Source organism: Rhinoraja longicauda, chromosome 25 (genome assembly GCF_053455715.1).
Source record: "Rhinoraja longicauda isolate Sanriku21f chromosome 25, sRhiLon1.1, whole genome shotgun sequence".
NCBI lineage: Eukaryota > Metazoa > Chordata > Chondrichthyes > Rajiformes > Arhynchobatidae > Rhinoraja > Rhinoraja longicauda.
Genome location: NC_135977.1, coordinates 30,737,973 through 30,765,838, shown reverse-complemented (window position 1 = coordinate 30,765,838; position 27,866 = coordinate 30,737,973). Strand labels below are relative to the sequence as shown.

Here is a 27,866-nt window from a genome sequence, read left to right as displayed (position 1 = left end):
GCAAAATAAACATTTCAAGGGTTTATTTGGTTAGCCTTGAAGCATTTCAATACATGCCAGAGAACTGGGAGAATCTTACTCTTGATCTTTCCACCTGTCGATGTGAATGTAGAGCTTATGAACCAAGGTAGAACAGAAGCGAAAGCAATGATAATCTCACAACTGCAGCCCGTCCTTCGATAATCATGCAACTCAAAGCAGAATCTCCTTTGCAATGCGCCGCGTGCAGTTCAAAGCACAAATTGTCCTGAGCAGCCTTCCACGTGGTCACAGAATCCAAACCAACCTGTGATACCATGGTCACCTTTGAGCTCAACAGACGAAGGATCGCATAAATAATGCATATGTACAAATATGGCAGTATTCAGAAACTATAGGATAATTGGTGGAGGAAATAAACAAATGCAAACCATTACAAATCTTAAATCTCTGAAGTTGTATCTTAGACACAAAATGTTCATGTAAAATACAGGGAATTAATTTTTTTAAAGGCTCATCATTAAAGAGAGAAAATAGATTTTTTTTTGGATAAAACACTTGTGGATCTGCTGTGATCTTTCTCAACGATTAAAATGACACAGAAATCCCAAATTAATCAAATGACAACAGCTAATAAACAGGTAGGTTACTGAAGAATCAATTTTTCCCCATTGTAAAATAATTAAAGCTAACTACTCACATTTGCAATATATAAATGTATTAAATTCATTAAATATTTTTAAAGATGTGATTGACAAGTATGATACTTGGAGGTACCACAAAATGCTGGAGCAACTCAGTTGGTCAGGCAGCATCTCAGTAGAGAAGGAATGGGTGACGTTTTGGGTTGAGACCCTTCAGACTGATGTCAGGGGGGCGGGACAAAGAAAGGATATAGGTGGAGACAGGAAGGCAATGGGAGAACTGGGAAGGGGGAGGGGAAGAGAAGCTATCTAAAGTTAGAGAAGTCAATGTTCATACCGCTGGGCTATAAGCTGCCCAAGCGAAATATGAGGTGCTGTTCCTCCAATTTGCAGTGGGCCTCACTAAGACACTGGAGGAGGCCCATGATAGAAAGGTCAGACTGGGAGTGGGAGGCAGAGTTGAAGTGCTCAGCCACCGGGAGATCAGGTTGGTTAAGGCGGACTGAGCGAAGGTGTTGAGCCAAACGATCGCCAAGCCTGCGTTTGGTCTCGATGTAGAGAAGTTGGCATCTGGAACAGCAGATACAATAGATGAGGCTGGAGGAGGTGCAGGTGAATCTCTGCCTCACCTGGAAAGACTGTTTGGGTCCTTGGATGGAGTTGATGGGGGAGGTAAAGGGACAGGTGTTACATCTCCTGAGGTTGCAGGGGAAAGTGCCTGGGGAAGGGGTGGTTTGGGTAGGAAGGGACGAGTGGACCAGGGAGTTACGGAGGGAATGGTCTTGGCCTACCCCACCACTTCTTTCTAATCAAATAACTGTAGAGATTTGCCTTACCTCTCTGGTGGAACATTATCTGTATTACTACTATGCCTTCTTTGCATCTTCTTCCAGTCCGTCGTAAATTGGAACAACAAATCTAGATGCAACGAAAATTTGTAACACAGATGTTAAAGCAACATGTTATAGTCAAATCAACATTTTGTATAAAACGAGCAGTACATTGAACAGCTCTGGAAATTACACTTCACAAATAGCATTACATTGAATCTTTTCTCATCTGTCTGAGATCATGTATCATGTTGGAATAAAGCATCAATTTGGAGACAGTAATATTCTGATTATTACGTTTTTTCAGCATGAGTGGAAACGCCCAGTTCAACTGTTAATATTCAGTGGCGATGGGTTTGGGGTTATTGTACTATAAAGAGGGTGTTGCATTTGCACGGTTTGTCACAGAGTTTAAAGTTGAGTAGCCCCTGGTCCAGGGAGCATCTCTGCCCCCATGACATGCATCCCCTGCAGCAGCAGCAGCTGGCTGACTGACAGCCTTTGTTGTCTGCCCTTTGACCGTTCCCATGCCCGGCGTGTGACGTCAACGCGCCTGACGTGTGGGCGGGCGGTCGGGATCGGCAGCTGGTTCCATCAATCAGCGCAGGGGATGTGCAGCGGCGTGGGGGAGGTTTGGCCAATCGCAGAGAGGCGCTGGGGGAGGGGCGGGACTTCCTGCGGCGTGCGAACGGTTGGTTTTGCTGCCAGAGTCGGGGGCGCGCAGTGAGCGGGAGAGTCGGGGGCGCGCGGTGAGCGGGAGAGTCGGGGGCGCGCAGTGAGCGGAGTCGGGGGCGCGCATTGGGCGGGCGGAGTCGGGGGCGCGCCGTAAGCGGGAGGCCAGGGTGAGTCGGGGGCGCGCATTGGGCGGGCGGAGACGGGGGCGCGCAGTGAGGGGCGGAGTCGGGGGCGCGCAGTGAGGGGCGGAGTCGGGGGCGCGCAGTGAGGGGCGGAGTCGGGGGCGCGCAGTGAGGGGGTCGGCCGACTATCGTGCATCGTTGACCGGGCACGGGACGGGATGTGTTGGGGCCGGTAGCAGCGCTTTGTCTCGGGCATTGGCTGCCTGATGGTGCACTGCATCTCTATGGTGTGGCGCAAGGTGCTGAGGAAACGCTGGGTCCTCGCCCTGGTCTTCGGTCTCTCGCTCGTCTATTTCTTGCGGAGCACTTTGAGACAGGTGAGGCCAGTGCACCCGACACCCCCCAATACACCCAGTGACTGGCGAGGCCACTGTACCTCCCTCCCCAATGTGTCTAGAACAGCTGAGGCCATTATACTTTCCTTCCTTCCCCACCCACCCAGAGTCAGGTGAAGCTGCTGTACCTCTCCCATCTATACAGAGACAGCTGAGGCCACTATAACTCCCCAATGTGTCCAGAGACATGTGAGGCCACTGCACCTTACACCTCATGTGACAAGTGGCAGGTGAGACCACTGAACCTCCCTCCCCATCCACACAGTGACAGGTGATCCCCCCCCCCCCCCCATCATATATCCAGAGAGGTGAGGCTACTGTTCCTCCCTTACACATATATCTAGAGAGAAGTGAGGCCACTGTACCTTCCCTACCTGGTTTAACCAGCCCGTCATCTTTCACCCCATCTGAGCTGCAAGTGGTCACAAGTTTCCAACTTTCCCCACCTCCATCCTTTTGGGTTGTTCCTCCCAGATACTGATCATTAAACCTTGTTAGTTTCCTTTGGACCTAATTTTTTTAAATTTAGGGCTTCAGTTTATGGAAGATAAGAATCAACTGGTACTGAAATATTTTTCGAAGTAGTACTAATGATGACATGAAAATATAACTTTTTGTTGATCTGGCTTACAACTGCTATCTGGGATGTACACTTGGAATCTCAGCATGATTCCTTTATCTATTCCAGGAAGCTGAGATGTTGAAGGTCCTAGACAAACTAACAGGGCTAAAGGCTGCTAAGTCCCTTCATGGTCTGCATCTTAGGATCTCAAAGGAAGTGGCTGTGAACCACCTGGAGTCTGGAGAGGTTGCATAGGAGGGAGAGAAAACAGCAGTTAGTTCGCTTAACAACTATCTGGGAAATTGCGAAAATCCATTATCGAGGAGGTAAAAACAGGGCATTTTAAAGTATAAGCCAATCAAGGAGTTTTATCAGAGGGAAATTGTGTTTGACAATTTGCTAGCGGTCTTTGTAATTTGTTAAAAACAAATTGTGGGTGAATTGTGGTTGAAGGATGAGAGCATAGGATTGATGACATGCATGAGGGAATGACCAACAGAAAACAGTCATAAGGTCATAAGTAAGAGGAGTAGAATTAGGCCCTTTGGCACATCAAGTCTACTCTGTTGAATTCTCCAGGAATCTTCCAGGATTCTCCAGGAAGGTTTAGTGAGCATGAAGTTGGCAGATGGAATATAATGTGGAAAATCTGAGACTATATACTTTGGGAGGAAGAATCAAAAAACAAATTATTAATTAAATGGTGTGAGACAACAAAATATTGTGTTGCACAGGGATCTGGGTGTGCTTGTACATGAAACACAAAAAGCAGGCAAGTTTAGCAATAAAGGGGAGACACAGAATCTGCAGATACTGGAAACCTGAGCAAAAAAACAAGCTGGTGGAACTCAGTGGCTCAGGCAATATCCTTGGAGGGAATGGATAAACAATGTTTTCGGTTGGACACTTCAGACTATTGGTATGACGGGGCGGGGGGGGGGGGGGGGGGGGGTGAGAGAGAAAGCTTGAAGAGAAAGGTGGGGGTGGGGAAAAGCCTGGCAAATAATAGCATCAACATCACTGGCCAGGCTTTTCTCTACAGTCTTCCTCGCCTCTCCCTTACCCCCTCCCAGCTCCATCATCCGAAACGTCGCTTGGCCTTTCTTTCCATGGATGATGCCTGACACTGCTGAGTATCACCAGCCTTTTTGTTTTATTAGGTACAGCGAGTAATTTGGACGCCTAACAGAATGGTGGCGTCATTGCACAGATATTAGAATTCAAAAGTCATATTGTTGTCATGCACCTTTTCCGCATGCTGCTGAGACCATTTTTGGAGTAAAGTCCACCTCCAATTTTCCGGCATCCTTGGTTTCAGAGCCTTGCAGGACTCTCTGTTTTAGTGGACCAACAGAGGAAACGGCTTCAGAGAGGAGTCCAACAGAACTGGAACGGTTCGCCTAGGCAACTGTGGAGCTGGGATATCGGTCCATAAAGTTATCCTCGGTGGTTGGCTATGGGAACAGATTTGCCAGCTCTGGCCGGGCCAGAGTTCTAGACCCTCGGCCGCTGGAATAAATCCGATTCATTGATCGGTGGGGAAGTCCCAATGAAGTCGAGATTGTCCGCCTCAGCCGGCCCAGCTGCCACATTTTAGGAGGGACTTCCACTGGGGGGGATCTCTGAGAAAGTTCTGTAGGTTGATTTGAGGGATGAATGAGTTGCTGTCTGAAGTAAGGTTTTGATCAGCTTGGGCCTATAACTCATTTGTGTATTGAAGAATTAAAGGTCGTCTTATTGACACACAGTGTAATGGGATCGAGAGGATTGGTCCTCGGGGAATGATATTCCCATCCTGGGGTATTTAGAACTAGTGAGCATGATTTCAGAAGATGAGATTACCCATTTCAGCTAGAGGTGAGTAGGAGACTTCTCTGAGGATTGTGAATCTTTGGAATTCTTTACACCAAGAGGCAGTTTATGAGAGAGTCTTGGGGTGTGAGAGAAGGAAGAGCGGTGCTGTGACCAACTTGGATCTGCCCTGCCCTGAATACAGAGCGTGCTCGATCTGCTGTAAAAGGCTTACTGCTGCACGTGTTTGTTATGTTCTTATGCAATTTTTCATTGACAACTGGTTTTCCTATCTCCCAGAGCTTATTATAAAATGATGGTTTTCACATTCACATGAAATGCTGCCTGCAAATGTCATGAATGTTTCTTGTGGTTTTCATGATACAGTTGAGTGCTATCTTCTAAATTGTTGGAGGCCAATCTTGTCTTGTACAGCATAGCTTTCATATAAATTTTAAGGATTAATAACATTGCTGATAACTTGAATTCAGTGAATCCTATCTCATCATAGATTCCAACAATCTCAGGTGCAGTGGAGTAGAATGGGTTTCGAGTACTCCCGGTGGCGTGAGAGGGAGCACAGAGGCCTGAAGATAAAAGTTTAGCCATTTAGAACTGAGACAGTAAGACTTTCTTCACTCAGACAATTGTGGACCATTGAACTTCTATGGCTATTGAAAACTGTGAATGGTTATTTTTTAAAATGTATTTTAGAGTCAGATATTTTGGAAGATATTGGATTTGAGGGATAAATGAGAAAACATGAAGTGTGCGAGGATTAACCTTGATCTTAATGAGGCTGCCGTCTTGAAAGGCTGAATGGCCCACTACTATTCCTGCTGTGCTTGACAAAATACATTCACGATACCGTGGACACATTGTGCAAAAAGGGAGAGAAAGAGAGTTGGAGTGTGTGCAATATCTTGGAGTCCAGGTTCATGGCTCACTAAAGTTCAAGTAGATTGGATGGTAAAGAAGGCATGGTATGCTTCACTTACTTGCTAGTGGCATTGAATATAAGAGTCGGGAAATCGTGATGCAGCTCAATAGGGTTTTGGTTAGGTCACATTTGGAGTGTTGCATGCATTTCTGGCCGCCGCAATACAGGAAAGATGTGGAAGCTTTGGAGAGGGTGCAGAGAAGCTTTAACAGAATGCTGCCTGGATTAGAAGGTTTCAGCTACAGGGAGACGTTGGATAGACTTGGATTGTTTTCTCTGGAACGTTGGAGGTTGAGGGGAGACTTGATAGAAGTATGTAAAATTGTGAGTGGCATAATTGTTAGTGTAGGCAGTCAAAACCTTTCTCCCAGGATGGAACTGTCCAGCATTAGAGGGCATAGCAATAAGGTGAGAGGGGGTAAGTTTTGCGGGGCTAGTCTTTTACACAGTGAAGGGGGCCAGGAGCACAATGCCAAGGGTGGTGGAAGAGGCAGATACGATAGTGGCATTTAAGAAGCTTTTAGATGGGCGTATGGAAGTGCAAGTAATAGAGGGATATGGATCATGTATAGACAAATGAGATCAGTTTAGCTAGGTATCACGTTTGGTACAGAAGGCAGCGGAGGCCAATTCACTGGATGTTTTCAAGAGAGAGATTTAGCTCTTGGGGCTAAAAGTAGTGGAGGCCAATTCACTGGATGTTTACAAGAGAGAGTTAGATTTAGCTCTTGGGACTAAAGCAATCGAGGGAGATGGGGAAAAGGCAGGAACGGGGTACTGATTTTAGATGATCAGCCATTATCCTATTGTTGGCTTGAAGGGCTGAATGGCCTACTCCTGCACCTATTTTTCTATGTTTCTAACTTTGTGGGCCCAAAGGCCCCATCCTGTGCTGTACTGGTGTAAGATTCCCCCAACACAATCAGAAAGGAACATTTTTAGATTTGTGTAGCTTGGGGAGCGTAATACAGTGATTTGGTTTTGGGATAAGATGGACGGAAAAGGTGATGGGTGGTTTTACTTGTGGTGTTCTGTTTAAATAGCATGACCAGTCAGTCACAGGTGATTGACAAAGTCAGCTTTCAAGATAAGTATGTTTCATTTTCATCATTCTTAATACTTTATCAACATTGACAGCTCTAGAATTTTGAACTAGACAAGTAGTTTATTGAGAAGACTCAGACCAAACATGATTCTAATTTAGTTTAGAGATATAGTGTGCACGCTAACCATCAATCCGTACAATAATTCTATGTTATCCCAGTTTTGCATCCTACACACTAGGGACAATTTACAGAAGCCAATTAACCTAGAAACCTGCTCGTCTTTGGAATGTAAGAGGAAACTAGAGCACCCGGAGAAAACCCATGTGGTCACAAGGTGAGAATATAAACATGCTGGAAATACTTAGGTCAGCCAGTGCCTTTGAAGGAAGAAAAGTTGCTTCCCTTGCATCAGAACTGGGAATATTTAGAGATATAAAGCTCTAAGATGCAGAGAGGGAGCTTAAGGAGAGATTGGCTGACAAACTTGTTGAATGGACGTTTTTAACATTACACTTATGGGAACAATAAGTGACTCTTTCTTGAGGACATGTGACCATAGGTTGGTGGACTGAATGCTGGAAATCAGAAAAATAAATACTGGCAATGCAGATTGTCGAGCTTGAGGTTGAATCCAGATGGCTGCAATGTGCCCTGTTGGTAAATGCACTGTTCCTTGAACTTGTGTTGAACTTTGCTGGAATAGTATAGGAGGCAAAGACTGAGAGTTAAGTATGGGAGTGAGATGGAGAATTAAAGTAACAGACAACTGGAGGATTCAGATCATGCTGGACAACCAGAGTTGCTTTGCAAAACAGTCACTCAATCTGCATTTAGTCACCCCATTGTTCAGAATGCTAAACTGAAATAAATACGGTAAACCATTTTAACAGACCCCTTTATAACAGATTTTAAATATAGCGGATGGACCCGTCGATCCCACCCCTGGCTCACACCGTCTCCCTGGCTCCCTCCATTAGAACCCCGGCTTCCGACCCCACCCCCGACTCGCAAGGTTCACCAGTGAGTCCTTATTCACCCACCGCACAATCTGGTGACGCTGCTGTTGTGGCTCACGGTGTAACCCCTTTCTTCAGGGCGCTGCCACCAACAGGATGCGCTCGGTCACCATGTGACTTCCCCCACTCCCACTTGCTCTGTCCACACTCGGCCGCCTCTCCCCCCACTTCCTCTTCCCTAGAGTCATCGACACATTCCACCTTGGAAGCGGCAGCAGCTGAGAGGGGAGAGAGCCCCATGGTAACGAGCGTGTCCTGTCCTTGGCAGCGGCCTGAAGAAAGGCTATCCCCAAGCGCTATAATGGGAGCCTCAACAACATCTGCATGAACCAGTGAAGGGGTTGCTGGTGCAGACTTGCGGTGTCAGTACCTAGTTTAAAGATGAAACAACACAGTGCTGAAGCAATTCAGCAGACCGATTCAGTTGGAAGAAAGATCGCGATGTCACCTATCCATGTCCTCCTGCAATGCTGCCTGATGTGCTGAGTTACTCCAGCACTTTGTGTTCTTTTGTACTTTCACCATCATCTGCAGTTCTTTGTTTCAACTCCATTACTCGGTTATAATGGACAATCGGCAATAACGGACACCATTCCTCCCCCTATGGTCTGCTATAATGAGGGTTTACTGTTCAAGTCATTCGTTGCCTCACTTGGAAAGAGTGTTTAAGGCCCTGATTGTAATGGAGGAAGAAGATAATATCCCTTGTGATTGCACGGGGAATGGAACTGTAATGGTGGAGGAGGAAGAACGAATCAGAGCTTTCAAGAATGCACAACTGAAAATGTGCAAATTGAAATCTTGAAAGGTGAGGAGAAGCAAAGATGTTGCTGTTCATGGAGATGTTTGAACTTGTGGAGGATATCTTTTGAGTATAAAGGATGGGGAAGTGGAATATGAGGACGAGGAATCTTGTCCTGGTTTTGGGGTGAAAAAAGTAGTGTATGAAGAGGGACTGAGTTAACGGGGGAAGTTCCGCAGGGATCTGTGCTAGGATGTGCTGTTTGTGATATATGACCTAGATGAGTTGGTGAGTTTGTTTGCTGACGACACCAACATTGGAGGAGTTGCAGACAGTGAGGAATGCTGTCAGATGATACAGCGGAATATAGACCAGCTGCAGAGATGGGCCGCGAAGTAGCGGATGGAGTTTAACCCGAGCAAGTGTGCGGTGATGCAGTTTGGGATGGTAAAGGTGTTGGCAAAAATTAAAAGATTATTGCATTAACAAATTGAGCGGCACAGTGGTGCAATGGTAGAGTTGGTGTCACACAGCGTCAGAGACCCGTGTTCGATCCTGACTGCGGGTGCAGTTTTCTCCAGGTGATCCTCCCACACTTCAAGGATGTACATATTTGTAGGTCAATTGATATCGGTAAATTGTAAAAATTGTCCGTAGTGTGTGTAGGTTAGTGTAAAATATGATCACTGGTCAGAGCCGGCTCAATAGGCCGAAGTGCCTGTTTCCACACTGTATCTCTAAAGTCTAAAAGCTCTTCAACCCTTCGAATGTCAAAAAATGTGTAGCTCATGTTCTAATCCAGGATTTGGAACAAAATCTAGTTTGACAATTCAATACAAAATGAAAGGAATACTGCACCTTTGAATTGTTTGTTAAACTTCTGTCCTTACAATTTATTCTGGTGATCAACTGCATTTTATTCTGGTGATCAAGGCCTGATATGAACCAGAGCTAGTTTATGTGGTGTTTTGTCTGTTTTTCTCTGAACCAACCCTGATGATATCATCCTGTTTAGCATGAGTCTGCTGAAGGGACTCGATCCGAAACGTCACCTATTCCTTTTCTCCAGAGATGTTGCCTGACCCGCTGAATTACTCCAGCATTTTGCGTCTCTCCTGTTTACAAACATGCTCCTGTGTTCAGTATTTAACTGAATGAATATCAAAAATAGTGCAGATGCTGGGAATCTGAAATAAAAACGTAAAAAACTCCAAAAAAGAGGCAGATAACATGTTCCCAATGTTGGGGGAGTCCAGAACAAGGGGCCACAGTTTGAGAATAAGGGGTAGGCCATTTAGAACGGAGATGAGGAAGAACTTTTTCAGTCAGAGGGTGGTGAAGGTGTGGAATTCTCTGCCTCAGAAGGCAGTGGAGGCCAGTTCGTTGGATGCTTTCAAGAGAGAGCTGGATAGAGCTCTTAAGGATAGCGGAGTGAGGGGGTATGGGGAGAAGGCAGGAACGGGGTACTGATTGATAGTGATCAGCCATGATCGCATTGAATGGCGGTGCTGGCTCGAAGGGCTGAATGGCCTACTCCTGCACCTATTGTCTATTGTCTAAAAATGTTTCTCTTTCCACAGATGCTGCAGTATTTCCATAGTGTTTCTAGCATGCCAGGGTTTTATTTATACTATGTAACAGTAGCAATTGCACTTCAAAGTCACTTAAAATTAAAATTTAAATCATAGCAGTCTGAAATGAAAGACACAAATGCTGAAATTACACAGAGGTAGGTGTATCTATGGAAAGAGAAATAGTGATTTCAGGTCAAAGACTTCCCATCAGTATGTGAAAGTTTGACATTGATATGTTTCAAGTTGCAGACAAAATAGAGGGTCGACCACATGACACTACATTAGTGGGAAGGTGGGGAGAGTGGTAAATACCTTTCAATCAGCGGTGATTAACAAGCCTTTATCAACCCCTCTCAGTCAGTACCACCACTTTTTGTGTTATTCATTCCAACTTTGTCTCTCTTCTCACATGTACATTTCCTATGTTCTATCCAGCTGTCCCCAATGCTTACCACCGCCTTCTTTGCAACTTAAAACATTGATTTGTAACTATTCATAGTCCTGATGAAAAGCCATTAATTCTCTCTCTTCTTAGGTGATGTCTGACTTGCTTGATATTTACATTTTGTTGTTATTGCAACTCCTTGGTGTTCGTCGTATACAACGGTCTTTCTTTGTGCAGCCCCTACGTACTGTCTTTTCCCCATTATTATGTAGCCTTATTTTCTGGTGTCCAGATCATCCAGCTTGGAATTCCTAACCATAAACTTATTCCATTCATTTAAGAATAAGATCTACATCACAACCTCTTTTATTTCCACATCTATCTTAATGCAGGTTGATTTTGTTATTTCAGAGCAATGTGACAAAAACAATGTGTTAAGATTCAGTTTTATTGCCTAATAATCCTGCCAAATTCCAGTTACAGCATTTCTCAAGCAACAGCAGAATGACAGAATAATTTATTTACCTTCTCCTTAAATATATTAAGTGACATGGCCTCATCACCCCTCTGTGTTAGAAAATGCTACAGGTTCACAACTCAGAGTGAAGAAATTTCTCTTCATCTCAATCGTCTAGCCCTGTAATCTGAGGCTGTGGCACCTCATTCTGGGCCAGGGAAAACATCCTCGAGCCTCTCGAGCCCGATCAGTATTTTGTGAAATTCAATTGAATCTTCTCAACTTTAGTTAAACCAGGGTTCAGGAATCCGTCTGGTTATCACAGCCAAAGTACTGTAGTCATGATTCTAATAGAGAAAATGTGGGTGTCAATCTACATTCAGCAATTTTCCAAAAACTAAAATTATATTCCTCAGATAAAGAGTAGGGTTTTAATATCAGGGAAAATCATTCTCTCTCAAGTAAAACAAAGCTGCGAAGCAAAATAATTCATTAATGTCTCAAGCTCCCGTAAGGCAGAAGGTATGAAAGCTTGAAAGTGCGAACGATCAGACACAGGAACAGCACCATCCCCTGTGTTATTAGGCTTCTGAATGGTCCTTCCATAAACTGGGGTACTGTCTGATTCACCGGTTCCCCATTGTGGACATTGGACTTGATCTATAGAACTAATGCCCAAAATAGACACAAAATGCTGGATTAACTCAGCGGGTCAGGCAGCATCTCTGGAAGAAAGGAATAGGTGATATTTTGGGTCAAAATGCTAAGAACTGTATTCTGCATCTTCCCTTTTGTTCTATCTATTGTAATTGAGTTTGACTTGATTGTATATATGTATAGTATATCTGATCTGTTTGGATGGCATGCAAAGCAAAGCTTTTCACTGTACCTCGGTACAGGCCTTGTTTAAAAAAAAAAAATTAAGAAACAAGGATGGAAATTTTCTGTTGAGCAGAACTATATTTAAGAATAGTAAAAATTATTTCTGGCATTGCAAAGAGAAATGATATATGAATCAATAAACTCTGCCAGTGAGCATGGTATGTTCATGGAGGATATTGTTTAAAGCATGATCTGGTTATCCATTGAATTCAGTGCGATTCAATAAGGTCATAAGTGATGGTAAAATTAGGTCATTCGGTCCATCAAGTCTTCTCCGCCATTCAATCATGGCTGATTTATCTTTCCCTCCTAACCCCATTCTCCTGCCTTCTCCCCATAACAACTGACACCGATACTAATCAAAATTCTATCTATATCTGCCTTAAAAATATCGAAAGAGTTTGGATGTGAACATATTTTTAATTAAGAAAAAGTGAGTCTGGAGCCATGATTCAGATCTTTGGGAATTTGTGGAAGCAAAATATGGACGGAGAAATTGAGAACATTGGTTCCATGTTCCTGAAGCAATATCGGAGAAAGGCTGCCTGTAATCGCACCTACTGTTGCTACAAGCCCGGACTTCAGTCTGAAGAAGGGTCTCGACCCGAAACGTCACCCATTCCTTTTCTCCCGAGATGCTGCCTGACCTGCTGAGTTACTCTAGCATTTTGTGAATAAAAACCTTCGATTTGTACCAGCATCTGCAGTTATCTTCTTATAATACTTATCTTACCAAAGCTGTACTATACACACTGCAGCTTGTTCTGCATGGTTGAGCCAGCATTCAGAGAGATTTAAAAATGATTAACTTGACATAAATAAAGGAAATCATTATTAAACACAGTAAATTATAAATTCAGAACACCTCAAAATAATTCAAATATGAATAAAAGCTTTTTTTTAAAAAAGCGATGCCTTCCCATGAGCTTCACATATTGTGCCCGAAAAGCCCTTTGCTATCAGTGGAGATAAAGTTCCTATCCTTTAATGCTGGGGAATTGTAGCAAGGCAGAGCTGTGCTACGGGGAGGCAAAATCTGTCGCCAAGTCCCAGAACACTGGATTTTACCATACAATAGACAATAGGTGCAGGAGTAGGCCATTCGGCCCTTCGAGCCAGCATCACCATTCAATGTGATCATGGCTGATCATTCACAATCAGTACCCTATTCCTGCCTTCTCCCCATACCCCCTGACTCCGCTATCCTTAAGAGCCCTATCTAACTCTTGAATGCATTTGGAGAATTGGCCTCCAATGCCCTCTGAGGCAGAGAATTCCACAGATTCACAACTCTCTGACTGAACAAGTTTTTCCTCATCTCTGTTCTCAATGGCCTACCCCTTATTCTTAAACTGTGGCCCCTGGTTTTGGACTCTCCCAACATTGTGAACATGTTTCCTGCCTCTAACGTGTCCAACCCCTTAATAATCTTATATGTTTCGATAAGATCCCCTCTCATCCTTCTAAATTCCAGTGTATACAAGCCTAGTCGCTCCAGTCTTTCAACATACGACAGTCCCGCCACTCCGGGAATTAACCTAGTAAACCTACGCTGCACGCCCTCAATAGCAAGAATATCCTTCCTCAAATTTGGAGACCAAAACTGCACACAGTACTCCAGGTGCGCTCATACGTTTGCATAAGGCTGGAGATAGACACAAAATGCTGGAGTAACTCAGCGGGACAGGCAGCATCTCTGGAGAGAAGGAATGGCTGACGTTTTGGTTCGAGACTTCTTCAGACGGCTGAGGGTTCACAAGGCCGGGGCGGAATTCGGCCGGATTGACTGGAACTGCCGATGACAGCCAGCATGATCCAGCCCAGCATGTCTTAAGTATTGGAAATGCAGGATAGTGCGTTACTGATGGCAGTCGATGCTGCAGCAGGAACTGAGCAATTATGTTTATGATCAACTTTGAATGGTATAGGGTTAAATATGCACCAAGATGATCTAATTCCTACATTATTTCCTTTGCTGCAGGGAAAGGGAACAATTTGCCTGTGGATGGCAGCAGTTAGGTTTGAGTAATGTGGTGGAAAGAACTGCAGATGCTGGTTTAAATCGAAGGTCGACACAAAATGCTGGAGTAAATCAGCGGGATAGGCAGCATCTCTGGAGAGGAGTTCTGGGTTGGATCTGAACTGGGATGTCTGGAACCGGAGCTGGAATCCACGAGGTAAAAGATGGAGGCGCAGGCAAGTCCCGAGATGGGTCTCGACCCGAAACGCCACCCATTCCTTCTCCCCAGAGATGCTGCCTGTCCCGCTTAGTTACTCCAGCATTTTGTGTCTAACTGTGAGTAACGTGGTACTCGTGGGTTTGAGCTATATTTCTGCAGGACCTTGCGCTAAAGAATAAATAGTTTGGTTTCAGGCAACAGGAGAGTGATTTATACCTGCTTGAAGAAATCTACTCAGATGGTTCATCTGGGTTTGGGCTGTTTTCCCAGAGGTAAAATAAGAAAAATATTGAGAAAAGTCAGCATCTAATCAAGAAGTCTGAATCTACTTTTTATTTACTGTTTATTATTAAATGCATTGGTAAATATCACAAACAAAAGAAAGAAGAGGTGATGTTTGCATTGTACAAAGTCCATTCACTATGCGAGTTTCAGACATGTGCCTGGGGGATGCAGTGCTGGAGACGAGTGTTAGCTTCTCACTCTGACAAATGTGTTGGGAAATTTAAATAATCGCTGGTATTTATGAGCAGCTTTTTGCATTAATGAATAGTTGATTCAGCACGTCACCTGTATTGGAACATAGAACAGTATAGCACGGAACACACACTTCAGACCACAATGTTCGTGTCAATCATGAAACCAATTTAAACTAATCTTATCGGCCTGCACATGGTATAGAACCCTCTATCCGAGATGTCCTTATTCTTCAGGGAACGGGGGTTCCCCTCTTCCATCATAGATGAGGCTCTCACATGTGTCTCCTCGGTATCCCGCAGCTCCACCCTTTCTCCGCCTCCCCAGAGTTGCAACAGGGACAGAGTCCCCCGAGTCCTTACCTTTCACCCCATCAGCCATCGCATACAACACAATCCTCTGACATTTTAGCCACCTCCAAAGGGATCCCACCACTAGTCACAGCTTCCCTCTCCGCCCCTTTCTGCCTTCTGCAGAGATCGTTCAATCCGCAACTCCCTGGTTAACTCATCCCTTCCCACCCAAACCACCCCCTCCCCAGGTACCTTCGCCTGCAGCCACATGAGATGTAACAACTATCCCTATATCTCTTCCCTCGACTCTGTCCAGGGACCCCGACAGTCCTTTCCGGTTAGGCAGAGGTTCACTTGCACATCTTCCAACCTCATCTACTGTATCTGTTGTTCAAGGTGTTGACTCTTATACATCGGCGAGACCAAATGTAGGCTGGGCGATCATTTCTCTCAACACCTTTGCTTAGTCCGCCTGGACCTACTTGATGTCCCGGTTGCCAAACACTTTAATTCCCATTCCCATTCAGACCTTTCTGTCCTGGGCCTCCTCCATTGTCAGAGTGAGGCCAGATGCAAATTGGAGGAACAGCATCTCATATTTTGTTTGGGCAGCTTACAACCCAGTGGTATGAATATTAATTTCTCTAACTTCAAATAACCCCTACATTCCCTCTCTCCATCCCTCCTCATCCAAGTCACACCAGCTTCTCGTTCTCACCAATCAAACAGCTAATAATGGCCTGTTTCCTTTACCATCGTTAGTTTTTTGCATATCTTTCATTCTTTTGTTCTATATCTCTCTGTTTATATCTCTCGTTTCCCTTTCCCCTGACCCCCAGTCTGAAGAAGGGTTTCGACCCGAAACGTCACCCATTTCTTCTATCCAGAGATGTTGCCTGTCCCGCTGAATTCCTCCAGCGTTTTGTGTCTATCTTCCCTCTATTCTTTGCCTGTTTCTGTACCTGTCTAAAAGCATCTTAAATATTGCTATTGTTTCTACTTCCATCACTTCTCCAGGCAGCACATTCCATGTACCTACAATTCTCTACAAAAAAGAACTTGTCTCGTAAATCTCCTTTAAATGTTCCCCCTCTCATCTAGTATTTAACATTTCCACCCTGGATATTGTTCTGAAAGGACCCGGAGCAAAAACATGGGGATGGTGGTGATTGAGAGAGCTGCTAGTGGACCTATGAAAATTTACCAACACCTGATTTGAGAACTGTAGCCTCGTATCTGGTTTGCCGTTGCAAGCAGAAGATAAAGCTGTTCGATTAACTTTTTCTAACTTTGTCGGCAGCAGATATGGGCGATTCTTGTGTACTGTTCTTGTGTAAGGTCGGCTGTATGATTTTACTGGGTTTTATGCAAAACAAAGCATTTCACTGTACTTAGGAACATGTGACATTAAAGTATCAGTTTACCGTTAAAAAGTATTGCTGTTGTGGGAGATGAAGGAAGCTAAACCTTTCTTAAGGCTGTGGGATGGGAATTTGTCCCATTCATCTTTGATAGGCTCATGACAGAATAGTCCAGGACAATGATGTTTCCCTCTCTAGCTGTGCTATGGTATACCTTCCACCCCACTTCACTCAATCTGAAATGCTTGAATAAATCTTTTTGCATACTCGATGGTCCTGCCAAGTATTTATTTGAAGGAACTGAACAAACTGTGATGATTGAGCTTTTCAACAGAACGGACAAAGACAACCTTAAATACTCTCCTAAGATGTTATCCAAACTTTCATTTTGTTGGTAAATCTCCTGAGTCCCATTAAAAAATTAAATGATCAAATCTCTACCTTCTTGCTGTGGTCCAAACACCGCTCATGTGCAGTGCAGAGCCAGGTTGTGCTCCTCCAGCTTTAATAAACTGCTGTGTGGAGGAAGAAACTGCAGATGCTGGTTCCTTCCTACTTTGCTTTATTTCGCTTGGGCAGTTTACACCCCAGCGGTATGAATATTGACTTCTCTAACTTCAAGTATTCCTTGTTTTCCATCTCTCCATTCCTCCACCTTTGTAGTTCTCCGACCAGTCTGACTGTTCCCCTAATTAAATTTTATCTTGGTATGCTTCGTTATCATCTTCTCCTAGCTAACAATGATCTATGTCCCCATTGATGTCTTGGTTTCACACTTTACACTTCTTTATCTCTGTGTCTCCCTCTCCCCTAACACTCAATCTGAAGAAGGGTTTCCACCTGAAGCGTCACCCATTCCTTCTATCCAGGGATGCTGTCTGTTCCGCTGAGTTACTCCAGGATTTTGTGTCTATCTTTAGTAAACTGCTGCCTAGATTTTGCATACTTGGAACTTCGTGGCTGAAGCTGTCTGGCTTTTTACTTCATGGTCATCTTTATAAAAAAAAATTAATCCATCGTTCAGCCAATCTTCCATAACTTCCAAATCAGGGCTAGATATTTTGTTCACTAAGCTTGTACTTGAACTGAGATTTTAAGCACCTTTTCTTCTTTGTCCCTCTTGTCTTCTTCAGCCCCTTTGTAATATAATGTCAGACCCTTTCGGTATTGTAAGTACTATTCATATGCAAGGCATTTTGAGTATGGGTGTGGAGAGATCATGGGAACAACTCTAACAGAAAAGCCCCACAGTTAAATCGTTGACCCTCAATTATTTCTAAAGGTTGTTCTTTAGAAATAGCCAGCGAGAAGAGGTAATAGAGTTTCACAAAATGGAGCAGTATTTTACAAAGCTGAATACTCTCTTTTAAAAGTTGTGTTCTGTAAATGTGAGATTAATAAATACAGCAATTTAGTTGATAGAAATAATTTAAAAAGTGGTCAACCACCCTCGTGCCACCAGATTTTGTGAATCTATGCCCTAAATATGATTCTATATAATTTAAATGTGTTTTTTTAAAAACTAGTTGCTATTGGAAATGAGCCATAGTAAATCTATCTATCTATCACTCACATTAACACACTGTGGCCGTAGCAATAACAAGTAATTTAGGTGGCAATTGGCAGATGGTTAACAATTTCATTCTTGATGCCATGTTTTCCTAATCTTGATCTTGGGCTATTTTTCAAATTGCAATCGTTAAATAATGTTTTCAAGTCATTAACCCCTTCCCTCACAGACGCTGCAGCAACAATGCACAGCAGCAACAAATGCATCGTTCTGTGTTTATAGCAATTTTTTTAATTGACTGTTCAATTCAGTCACTCAGGGACGATGCAATTGGAATAATCGAATAGGATTTTTTTAATAATCTCCACCTGTCAATCAGATGTTTATTTTTAAATCTTCCACTGCCAGTATTGCTTATATCACACGTTGTTGCGTTACCTGGACATGTAAGATAAATAACAGCAAGATCAGTTTGTTCCAACATCTGTTGATTGATAAAATTTAGATGAGCATGGCACAAAATTACCTCTAAATTATTTAGTAGCTAAGATTAGCATTAGATGAAGCAATTTTATACATTAAGACATAAAGCAGATTAGACTATTTAGTCATTAAGGTTACATTCAATTTTTAATATATATATATAAATATATATATTAATGCCGTGGGGTTATGAATGGTTTTAAGGCCTGTGTGCAGAGAAATAAACATTGTTTAAAGTCAAAATACATCGTTCGAATGTTTGAAATTGTGATATATTCTTTGAAATCTGTCATATACTAATATTATTTTTTTCATTTCAATATTTGTTTCAATGACAAGCCGCCATTATGAAGAACTAAACAACAAAAAAAAGAATAAATTACCTGGCTTATTGTTGATATTCCTTACTTAGTTATTATTATGTACTTAGCCTCTTTGGGAACTGCTCTTTAAAGATATTAATACAGTATTAAGTGTGAGTAACGTAGAGACTATTAGACTCCACACCTGGAGTATTGTGTACAGTTTTGGTCTCCTAGTTTGAGGAAGGACACTCTTGCTATTGAGGGAGTGCAGCGTAGGTTCACCAGGTTAATTCCCGGGATGGCAGGACTGACATGAAAGAATGGGTCGACTGGACTTGTATTCACTGGAAAATGTTCCCGATCTTGGGAGGAGTCCAAAACCAGGGGTCACAGTTTAAGAATAAGGGTAGGCCATTTAGGACTGAAATGAGGAAAAATGTTTTCACCCAGAGAGTTGTGAATCTGTGACGTTCTCTGCCACAGAAGGCAGCGGAGGCCAATTCACTGGATGTATTCAAGAAAGAGTTAGATATAACTCTTAGGGCTAATATAATCAAGGGATATGGGGAGAAAGCAGGAACGGGGAACTGTTTTTGGATGATCAGCCATGATCATATTGAATCCAAGGGCCGAACGGCCTCCCCCTGCACCTATTTTCTATGATTGCATGTGCATGTGTACTGTCGGTCAGGTAAAGTAGTGAAGTCACTAACCACTGCAGGATCCATGTTAAGGAAAGGACTTGAATTTTTCTAGCGTCGTATGAGACCTCAAGACATAGTACTTTGCAGTTAATGATCTGCTTTTGTACTGCAGCCAATTTATGTGCACATTTCACATAGCACCAAGGGTTATTGGCATGTTATTTCTTTTTAATGTTGCTTGAGATAAATATTTGTTAGGATAGCAGGAGAAATTCATTAATTAGAACAATTCGTTTTTAAAAAATCCTCCTGAGTTTGCATCCAAGGTATAACATCTTGTATAAAGAGTAACCTCTAATGTTGCAGCACACCTGCAAAACAACACTGAAGTATGTGGGGAGGAACTGCTGGTTTAAACCGAAGATAGACACAAAGCGCTGGAGTAACTCAGCGGGTCAGGCAGCGGGTCTGGAGAAAAGGAATAGGTGATGTTTTGGGTCATGTCTGAAGAAGGGTCTCGACCCAAAACGCCACCTATTCCTTTTCTCCAGAGATGCTGTCCGACCTGCTAAACTACATTGGTCAGATTGAATTATGTAGGATTGGGTCTAGAACAAAAATAACTTTGCTGCGAAATGGGCAGATAGACGTTTAACTTATTTGATTATATTAGTGTACAAATGTTCTAAAAATAGTGAAACACTGAGATTTGGCTTAGCAATTCCTTCTCCAAATAGAATACATAATTTATGGAGTAGATCTTTCCAAATGGCCCTAGATAGTTATCATTTGAATCTTGTTACAGTGAACCTAACTCTTGCAAGGGAACTCATTAAAGGTTTGTTTTATATGAAACGAGACATGAAGTTTGTGTGGTGAGTCATTGTCTGAAGAACAAATCCATTCACTTTGAACTTTAATTAGCGATTTCAGACAAATTGGCAGCAATGGATTTACAGAAAGAGAAATAATTTTGGAATTATTCTGAATGAGAGAGTCAGCAGGGAGAAAATACCCAAAGCAAAATATGAGTTTTTAAAAAAGCAGGCAAACTAACCTATCCAGTCAAAGTTGGAAATGGTTTTATAGATGTTGTTAATGAGACTCTTGCATCTGTTATTGTGCCACATCTGCTTGTGAAAAGGGACAGGCTGCAGGTGGGTGGGAGGATAATGCAGCCAAATAGTTTTCTCCTCAAGCTCATGTATTATTTCCAGTTAACTGCCATGAGAGTGGTTGGAAGCATCAGCTGGAATTATGACATTGACGATCTTGGTCTGTGGATGTTTTAAGATTAAGCCATTGGAGTCAGTAAAATTAATTAGAAGTCAGGTTTTAGTTATTTTAGGTTCATGCAGCAACAACTTGAAGACCAGCTTTTTAATGCGATTCTGTTACAAAATTTTGATTGGATTTATTGCCCCTTTTTATTTGAATGCAACATCATCAAAAGTAGACAAGCTTCTCCTTTATGAAATGAATGATCTAGTAGATAATGTACACTTAAAATGTAGGTCATAATATTTAAATGAAGTGTTTATAGCGAAAATAACTGAATCACGAGAGTAAAGATTCTGGCAGAAATGTGAATATCTGCTCACTGAATTTTATTTTCATTGAGATTACTTGTGAAAATTAATGTATCTCGTGCTCTAACATTTGTAAAACATGAATAATAGTAATAGCCAAAGCTGTTGAGTCTTTCAATCATCTATTTAAGAAAGATTTTTAATTAAAATTGTCATTTACTCATAATGGCATTTTTTATAATCTGTTGTACAAGCAACAGATGTTAAAAATTCTACATCCTGTCCAGGTAATTAATTGAGTTGTTAACACATTGGTGGTGTGTGAAACAACCATTCAAGAGCCATGTACATTTTTTTTGCATTTTTGAGCAGTTCATTTCATTGTGTAAAGCAAGTAGAACTAAATTGACCAAAATAATGATGGTAGCTTAATTTGTAATATATTACAAAAATTCCGATTTGCGAAATTAAATCCTGCCACCCCCAAAAAAAAAAGATTCACAGAATTGGTTAAAAAAAAAATCATAGGGTTATTATTGATGGGTACAATAGTTCAAATCAATGCATAAACTTTAGCTGAAAATTTAGTCTATAACTGCGCTGATGTGATGGCAGTGGGTGTAACTTATGGATTTGGTTCTCTTTTATTGATTTAAAGGAAATGATAGCTGCTCTTGTATTAGACCATGGATTCAAGCTCCACTTCAGGACATGCTCATTATTTCCATGGTAGCATGAAGTGAGCGCGAAACTGTTTTATCAGATAAAATATTAAACTGAAGTTCTATTTGGCCCTTTCATATGGTTGCAATAGAACCCTTGCTACTATTGGAAAAGAGTAGAGGGTTTCCCCCAGTGTGTTGTCTAACGCTTGTGCCTCAAACTGTTCATCTCATCAAAGAGATTGATGTGCGCAAATTGGCTCTTGCATTCCCATTATTATACTGATCATAACACTTCAAAAATAGTTCAATTCATTATGATGCAATGATTTGAGTCACTTCAAGAGAAAAAACATCATACTTTTTCCAATGTGACTGATGTTTAGTGTCATGATATTTTTGTATCTTCTCTTTTAATGCCCCTTCAGGAGGAAAGAACGGTACTCGACCGAAATTTGTTGCAGCTTCGAGGCCCTGAACGGCGAATTGTATGGAAAGTGCGTTTTAACCTGGGTAACAGCAGCAGACAAAATGCACAATGTCGAAATTCTGTCCAGGGTAAACTGCTAATTACAGATGAACAAGGTGAGACAACACATCAGGACCTGGTTTCCAAGGGCTGGTCGCGTCCACCTCCTCATTTTCGTAAATACACCAGAATGTGCATGAATTATTATGATTTTTTAAAACACTGATCTTCTGAATAATGTATATTCATTAACATATTAACAGCTTTTTTTCTAGCTGTGCATTACCAAAAATGTGTTAAGAGATTTAACATTATTTACTTTTTATCCTTATTTTTTGTAGGTTATGTATGTGAGAGGAAGAACTTGCTTGTAAATGGCTGCTGCAGTATAAATGTACCAAGCACAAAACTGCATGCATGTGACACCTGTTTGCCTAATGACTGCTGCAGTGTGTATGAGTACTGTGTTTCTTGTTGCCTACAGCCAAATAAGGTGAGTAAGTGTTTTATTTCAGGATATAGATATCTGTTAGATTGTGAATACCGAATGCTGATGTATATAATTAAAATCGTAACTCAATACAATTAGTTTGGTTTAGAGATCCAGTGCGGAAACAGGCCCTTCGACCCACAGAGTCCTTGCCAACCAGCGATTCCTACATTCCAACACTATCCTACACACACTAAGGACAATTTATATTTATACCAAGCCAATTAACATACAAACCTGTTTGACTTTGGAGTGTGGGAGGAAACTGAAGATCTCGGAGAAAACCCACACGGGGAGAACGTACGACTCCATACAGACAGGTACCCGTAGTCAGGATCGAGCCCGGGTCTCTGAAAGGCAGAGTAGCTTTCCCGCTAAGCCACCGTGCCACCCTAATTATGAGTTAACCACTGAATGTTTCAACATTTAAAAATCAGTTATGAAGTAAAGTTTACCTTTTGTGGTGATATGAAAAAAGGTTGCTGAAGAAGCCTTGCTTTGTAGTTATACAGCACAGAATCAGGGCCTTTAGCCCAACTTATCTCTGCTGACCAAGGTGCGTACTTAAGCTGTTCTGCGTTTGGTCCATATCCGTCTACATCCTTCCTATTGACGTATCTGTCCCAATGTCTTTAAACGTTATAATTATCATATGATCATAAGTGAAAGGAGTAGAATTAGGCCATTTGGCCCATCACGTCTACTCTACCATTCAATCATGGCTCATCTATCTCTCCCTCCTAACCCCATTCTTCTGCCTTCCACCCATAACTGACACCCATACCAATCAAGAATCTATCTATCTCTGCCTTAAATATGTCCACTAACATTATCTCCACAGCCTTCTGTGGCAAAGAATTCCACAGTTTCATCACCCTCTGACTGAAGAAAGTCCTTCTCATCTCCTTCCTAAAAGAACATCCTTTAATTCTGAGGCTATGAACTCTAGCAGTTTGTTCCAGATTCCCACCTTGCTCTGTGTGAATATGTTGCCCCTCAAGTCGCCATCAAATATCTTCCTCCTCTCATCCAGAGCCTATATCATCTAGTTTTATGTGTAGGAAGGAACTGCAGATACTTGTTTAAACCAAAGATAGACACAAATTACTGGAGTAACTCAGCGGGTTATGAAGGAAGTAGAGATTGTGGTTTAAACCAAAAATAGACATAAGGTTATAAACACAGGCTCTGAAGAAGGGTCTCGACCCAAAACATCACCCATTCCTTCTCTCCAGAGATGCTGCCTATCCTGCTGAGTTACTCCAGCATTTTGTGTCTATTTTATGTTACCCATGGATTGCTCTGTACACTACACTGGAAGCCTCTCAAATATGAGGACTCTGCTCTTCAGGCTCAGGTAAGTGCAGAGAGGCAGAGAAACGGGCAGCAAGTCCATGCATTAGAGCAGTTTCCATGTGATTTGTTCCAATGACGCTTGCTGAATAGTTAGCGTTTATTTTGTAAACAGTATCGTTTTGTAAATGCCACAGTTGAAAAATACTTGGATTTTCAACTTAATCATAATTGCATTTCAAAACTTTTGCAGTAGACAGTGGAAATATTTCATTCATTTAAATAGTTCATCCATTAAGTGAATTTACATGAACAACTCTTTCCTTCAGTACTAATTTGATGAGCTTTATTGGAAAGTTCTGTCATGTGTAAAATTTCTTCTTGAATTAGTCATACAAATATAAAGCTGTTTTATTTCTGGATAGTTTTTGAAATATTTTTTGCTAATTGTATTTGCAATCTGGTTGTTTCCTCATTTTCAGCAACCTGTATTAGAGCGTTTCCTAAACAGGGCTGCAGAAGCTTTCCAAAACCTGTTTACAGCAATTGAGGACCACTTTGAGCTCTGCCTGGCAAAGTGCAGAACATCTTCTCAGGTATGTAGTCAATTGATTTCTGGTGACCGCACTTATCAGAAAAATACATTTTACAGATGCATACTATGTTAATTATGATTACCATTATATATTTTAAGATAATTATAAATTGTCAAATTCAATTTATCGTTATTCTGTAAGTAAAATCTTTATTTGGCATATTATCCTCACGTTACAAAGGGCTAACTTTCAAAAGGGCTGCATTTAGTTTTGAAACATAATGTTGTCTGTATACACTGAATAGTTTAATTTTATTATATCAACACGTGAAATATTTTGAAGAAATAATCTGAAAGTGTAGCAAGGACTGTTGAAAACAGTGTAATATTTCTGATGAAACCTAATAGAATTCTCCCACTGCCACAATTTCTGGGAAGACAAATAATTGAGGTAGAAAATTTTAAAGATTCCTATTCTCCGAGAGAAATGATTTCCTCCTCTCTATAGTGTAGGAAAATAACTGCAGATGCTGGTACAAATCGAAGGTATTTATTCACAAAATGCTGAAGAAGGGTCTGGACCCGAAACGTCACCCATTCCTTCTCTCCTGAGATGCTGCCTGACCTGCTGAGTTACTCCTCCTCTCTATATGTGCTATTACCCAATTGAGTGCCTTTTGAGTTGTTCATGAGCAAACCGAGGATAATATTACCATTCAGCGACATTGCAACAAAAAATATTGAAAAACAATAAGAGATCTCTTGACCACAAGGCCCCTTCAGCTTAGAAAAACATGCTTCTGTTATGAGCCTATGTGAGACAGAGTATGGTTGAGGGAGATAGAGAAAAGTGAAACTGCAGATGGAAGAGGAGGGGAACAGAAGGAGTGAGAAAAGGAGGGATTAGAAGGGAGGAGAAAATGGAAGTAGAGATGGATTAAGGAGGAGGAGCAGTCTCAATTTTGAGCAAGATTGCAAGTGTCTGTGTCGGAATGTGTGTGCAGGTGTTATGCATCTCAGGGTGAATCTATGTATGCATCTGATGAGTCCATGTAACAGAGCCTGGTCATCAGTGATCTTGCATCTCATCACCAATGTACCAAGACTTTGTTCCATCAGGCCCGTGGTTAGTTTCCCAGGCTATCCCTTACTAAAGAAAATCACGCACAAATTTCATGCACATCTCAAAATGTTGGAGTGCAAGTTGGTCATTCTCAAGCCCAAGCAACGGCCAAAGAAGTCATGTGAATAGTTTCCAAAAGTTTCTGATCAGAAGTTGACTAATTCATTGGCTGAATATTAATATGGCCTGTGAGAATAAACAATTTCACTTATTTTACTTTCAATGTTAATTCTTGCAACCTGCTTACATTTTCACTAATTGGAGGCATGGACTGCACTGCTTCAAAAGTCTTCAATAATTATAGTTTGATGACAATGTCTTGAAGCTTTCCCTTTTCAGTATAACTAACGTATTTTTTCTCCTTATAGAGCGTTCAGCATGAAAATAACTACCGAGATCCTGCTGCAAAGTATTGTTATGGTGAAGATCTGCCAGAACTACTTCCGCTGTAATCTATAAAATGGGAGTTATAATTAAGGCATATTTTGTTTGGGCAAACTTTCACTGTGGAAGGAATACAGATTTTCTTAAAATAAGAAATGACAATAACTTTCTTTTCTATATCAGTATTTAATATTTATTTTGTTGTAGCTTTTGAACTGCCTTGATTGCAGCAATCAAGGCAACCAAATGCCAAACAGTATCAATCCAAATCTGTAATTAGTGTTGTGCTGAACATTGCAGCCTGAGCAGACTACTGCCAGTAAATAAAGAATCATCTGCTACACTAATTACAGTTTATTTGCATATTTGGAAATTAATCTGTGCAAGATATGTAAATATATGCATATGTTTATCAAAATTAAGATGTACACAACACTTGATTTATGAACAGTTCAGGCGTCTTGCTTGCTTTGTCACTAAGTCTTGCCAAATTATGAAGGACACTAGCATAGTGGAGGTGAGTGAGCTGTGACATTTGAAGCAGCAAAGTTGAAATGTTTTAGTGATGTACAGAATGCAAACTATGGAGAGTGCTGGCATTGTTAATATTAGGATACCACCAATTAATATAATCAATATATTGCTTGTTGTGCAATATTGTATGTTGACAGTATACCATCTATATTATCATGGGGTTAGAGATTTGTGTTTGTTAGTATTGGTAGCTTGTACTGTGGTAATGAAAGCGCATTGAATTCTGTGTCTGATACTCAATTTATTTGAAGTCAATATAACAGAATTTCAGTAGCTGAGTTCTTTGTGCATGATTACAACATTTAGTGCTTGCAACATGGGATAAGTTTCCATTCTGTGATATTGTACTTCATTTTGCACAAACTAAAGATCATTTGTAATATTTCCATGCTATTGATATTGTCAGCACTCCCAAGGTGACAACCCATTAATCAATGAAATACTAAGCAAAAGTCTAGAGGGACATTTTCTACAATATAGATAAAAACAAAATCTATTGGGGGGAAAAAGCCTGTTCGAGTTTCCTGACAATCTTTGGAATAAAGTAAATCTTTGGAATTGTAGACAAAAACAAGCCCTTTGGTTGTACTAATCTCAATTTTAAAATGATGAATTTTCATTGATTGTTTGAGGTTGAAAGGCGTTATTTTTTATTTGAAAGAGTCTCTATGCAGACGTGCTGGTTATAAAGGATTAGTAAAAAGGAAACACTAAAATGGAACAATTGTTATTCTATATGTTTATGTATGAAAGATGTCTGAGGTAGAGAATATCAATCTGAGGGCTAGAATAAATCATGTGCTTCTATTTTATATTTCCTATTTGAGGTTTCTATTAATTTATGTAATCTAATTTAAGTTGTGCATGCGATTAAATGGAAATGTAACTACAAGATGTATAACCATATTTTTTATGTCAATGGAATAATGTCCAATTAAATGACAATTATACGAATTTACATCAGTAACTTGCAACCGTACTCATTATTTTGTGTCTTGGCTTCCTACTGACTACAGGCATTCCCCCCCCTCACTTGAGACAGGTAGCTTCCATTCAGATCTCAGGCAGGCGGCATAATCTGAAAGGATTATATAATCCACCAGTCACACATCCTTGGTTAGATTGCGACCTATGTTGGCCAGGACAGAACTCCGAAATAGGGCTTTCTTCCAAAAGTGAGTAAAAGTTTGCTCGCTCAACATTCAAACGAAGGTCAATTGTGTTTTTATTTTAAAATCCCCTGAATGTCCAGCAGTTAAAACCAAATAATGTATGAATGATGCTCGCTGCCTCTGATTTGCAAGTAGAATACTTAGAAGTGGAAGATTACCGCTTCCATTGTGTCTTATTTTGCTCCACAGAGTCAGCAAAGTGAAAATTACCAAACCAATGTGAAATCTGCAATGGAGAAGCATCCCCCATGGCACAGTGTCCGGGTATGTATTTCATTTTCCCAGGCTTTAGTAAATCGAAGTCATTTTCCTCCAGTGTTTGGGGTTATTTATTCAAACATATATCCAAACAATGTACAAACAATGTGGCAGAGGTGAAATT

General features: G+C 41.4%; 2 protein-coding genes across 4 annotated transcripts in view; one reads left to right on the top strand and one right to left on the bottom strand.

Moving 5' to 3' along the window:
- Positions 1-1,975, bottom strand: part of rnft2 (ring finger protein, transmembrane 2) — a 47,146-nt gene extending 45,171 nt beyond the window's left edge. The window contains exons 1-3 of one of the 3 annotated variants that reach the window (XM_078421749.1): positions 1,751-1,975; positions 1,460-1,541; positions 80-371 (exon numbers count right to left, since the gene is read on the bottom strand). Coding sequence is in view for 2 of the 3 variants with exons in the window: in XM_078421747.1 (XP_078277873.1) it covers positions 1,460-1,541; positions 1,751-1,763 (95 nt within the window). In the remaining variant the exon portion in view is untranslated. Of the gene's footprint in view, positions 1-79; positions 372-1,459; positions 1,542-1,665 lie in introns of all 3 variants that reach the window. The other 2 variants (XM_078421748.1, XM_078421747.1) reach the window with 2 other exon arrangements.
- Positions 1,976-2,422: 447 nt separating this feature from the next.
- Positions 2,423-27,227, top strand: spring1 (SREBF pathway regulator in golgi 1). Its single transcript, XM_078421750.1, has 5 exons — positions 2,423-2,627; positions 21,913-22,069; positions 22,295-22,446; positions 24,219-24,332; positions 25,763-27,227. The coding sequence occupies exons 1-5, from the start codon at positions 2,517-2,519 to the stop codon at positions 25,844-25,846; spliced, it is 618 nt and encodes a 205-aa protein (XP_078277876.1). The 5' UTR covers positions 2,423-2,516; the 3' UTR covers positions 25,847-27,227.
- The last annotated feature ends 639 nt before the right edge of the window (positions 27,228-27,866 follow it).

Coding starts and splice junctions, on each gene's coding strand:
- spring1 (XM_078421750.1), top strand. CDS start 2,517: ATGGTGCACTGCATCTCTATGGTGTGGCGCAAGGTGCTGAGGAAACGC. Junction 2,628..21,912: donor TGCGGAGCACTTTGAGACAG/GTGAGGCCAGTG, acceptor ATGCCCCTTCAG/GAGGAAAGAACGGTACTCGA. Junction 22,447..24,218: donor GTTGCCTACAGCCAAATAAG/GTGAGTAAGTGT, acceptor CCTCATTTTCAG/CAACCTGTATTAGAGCGTTT.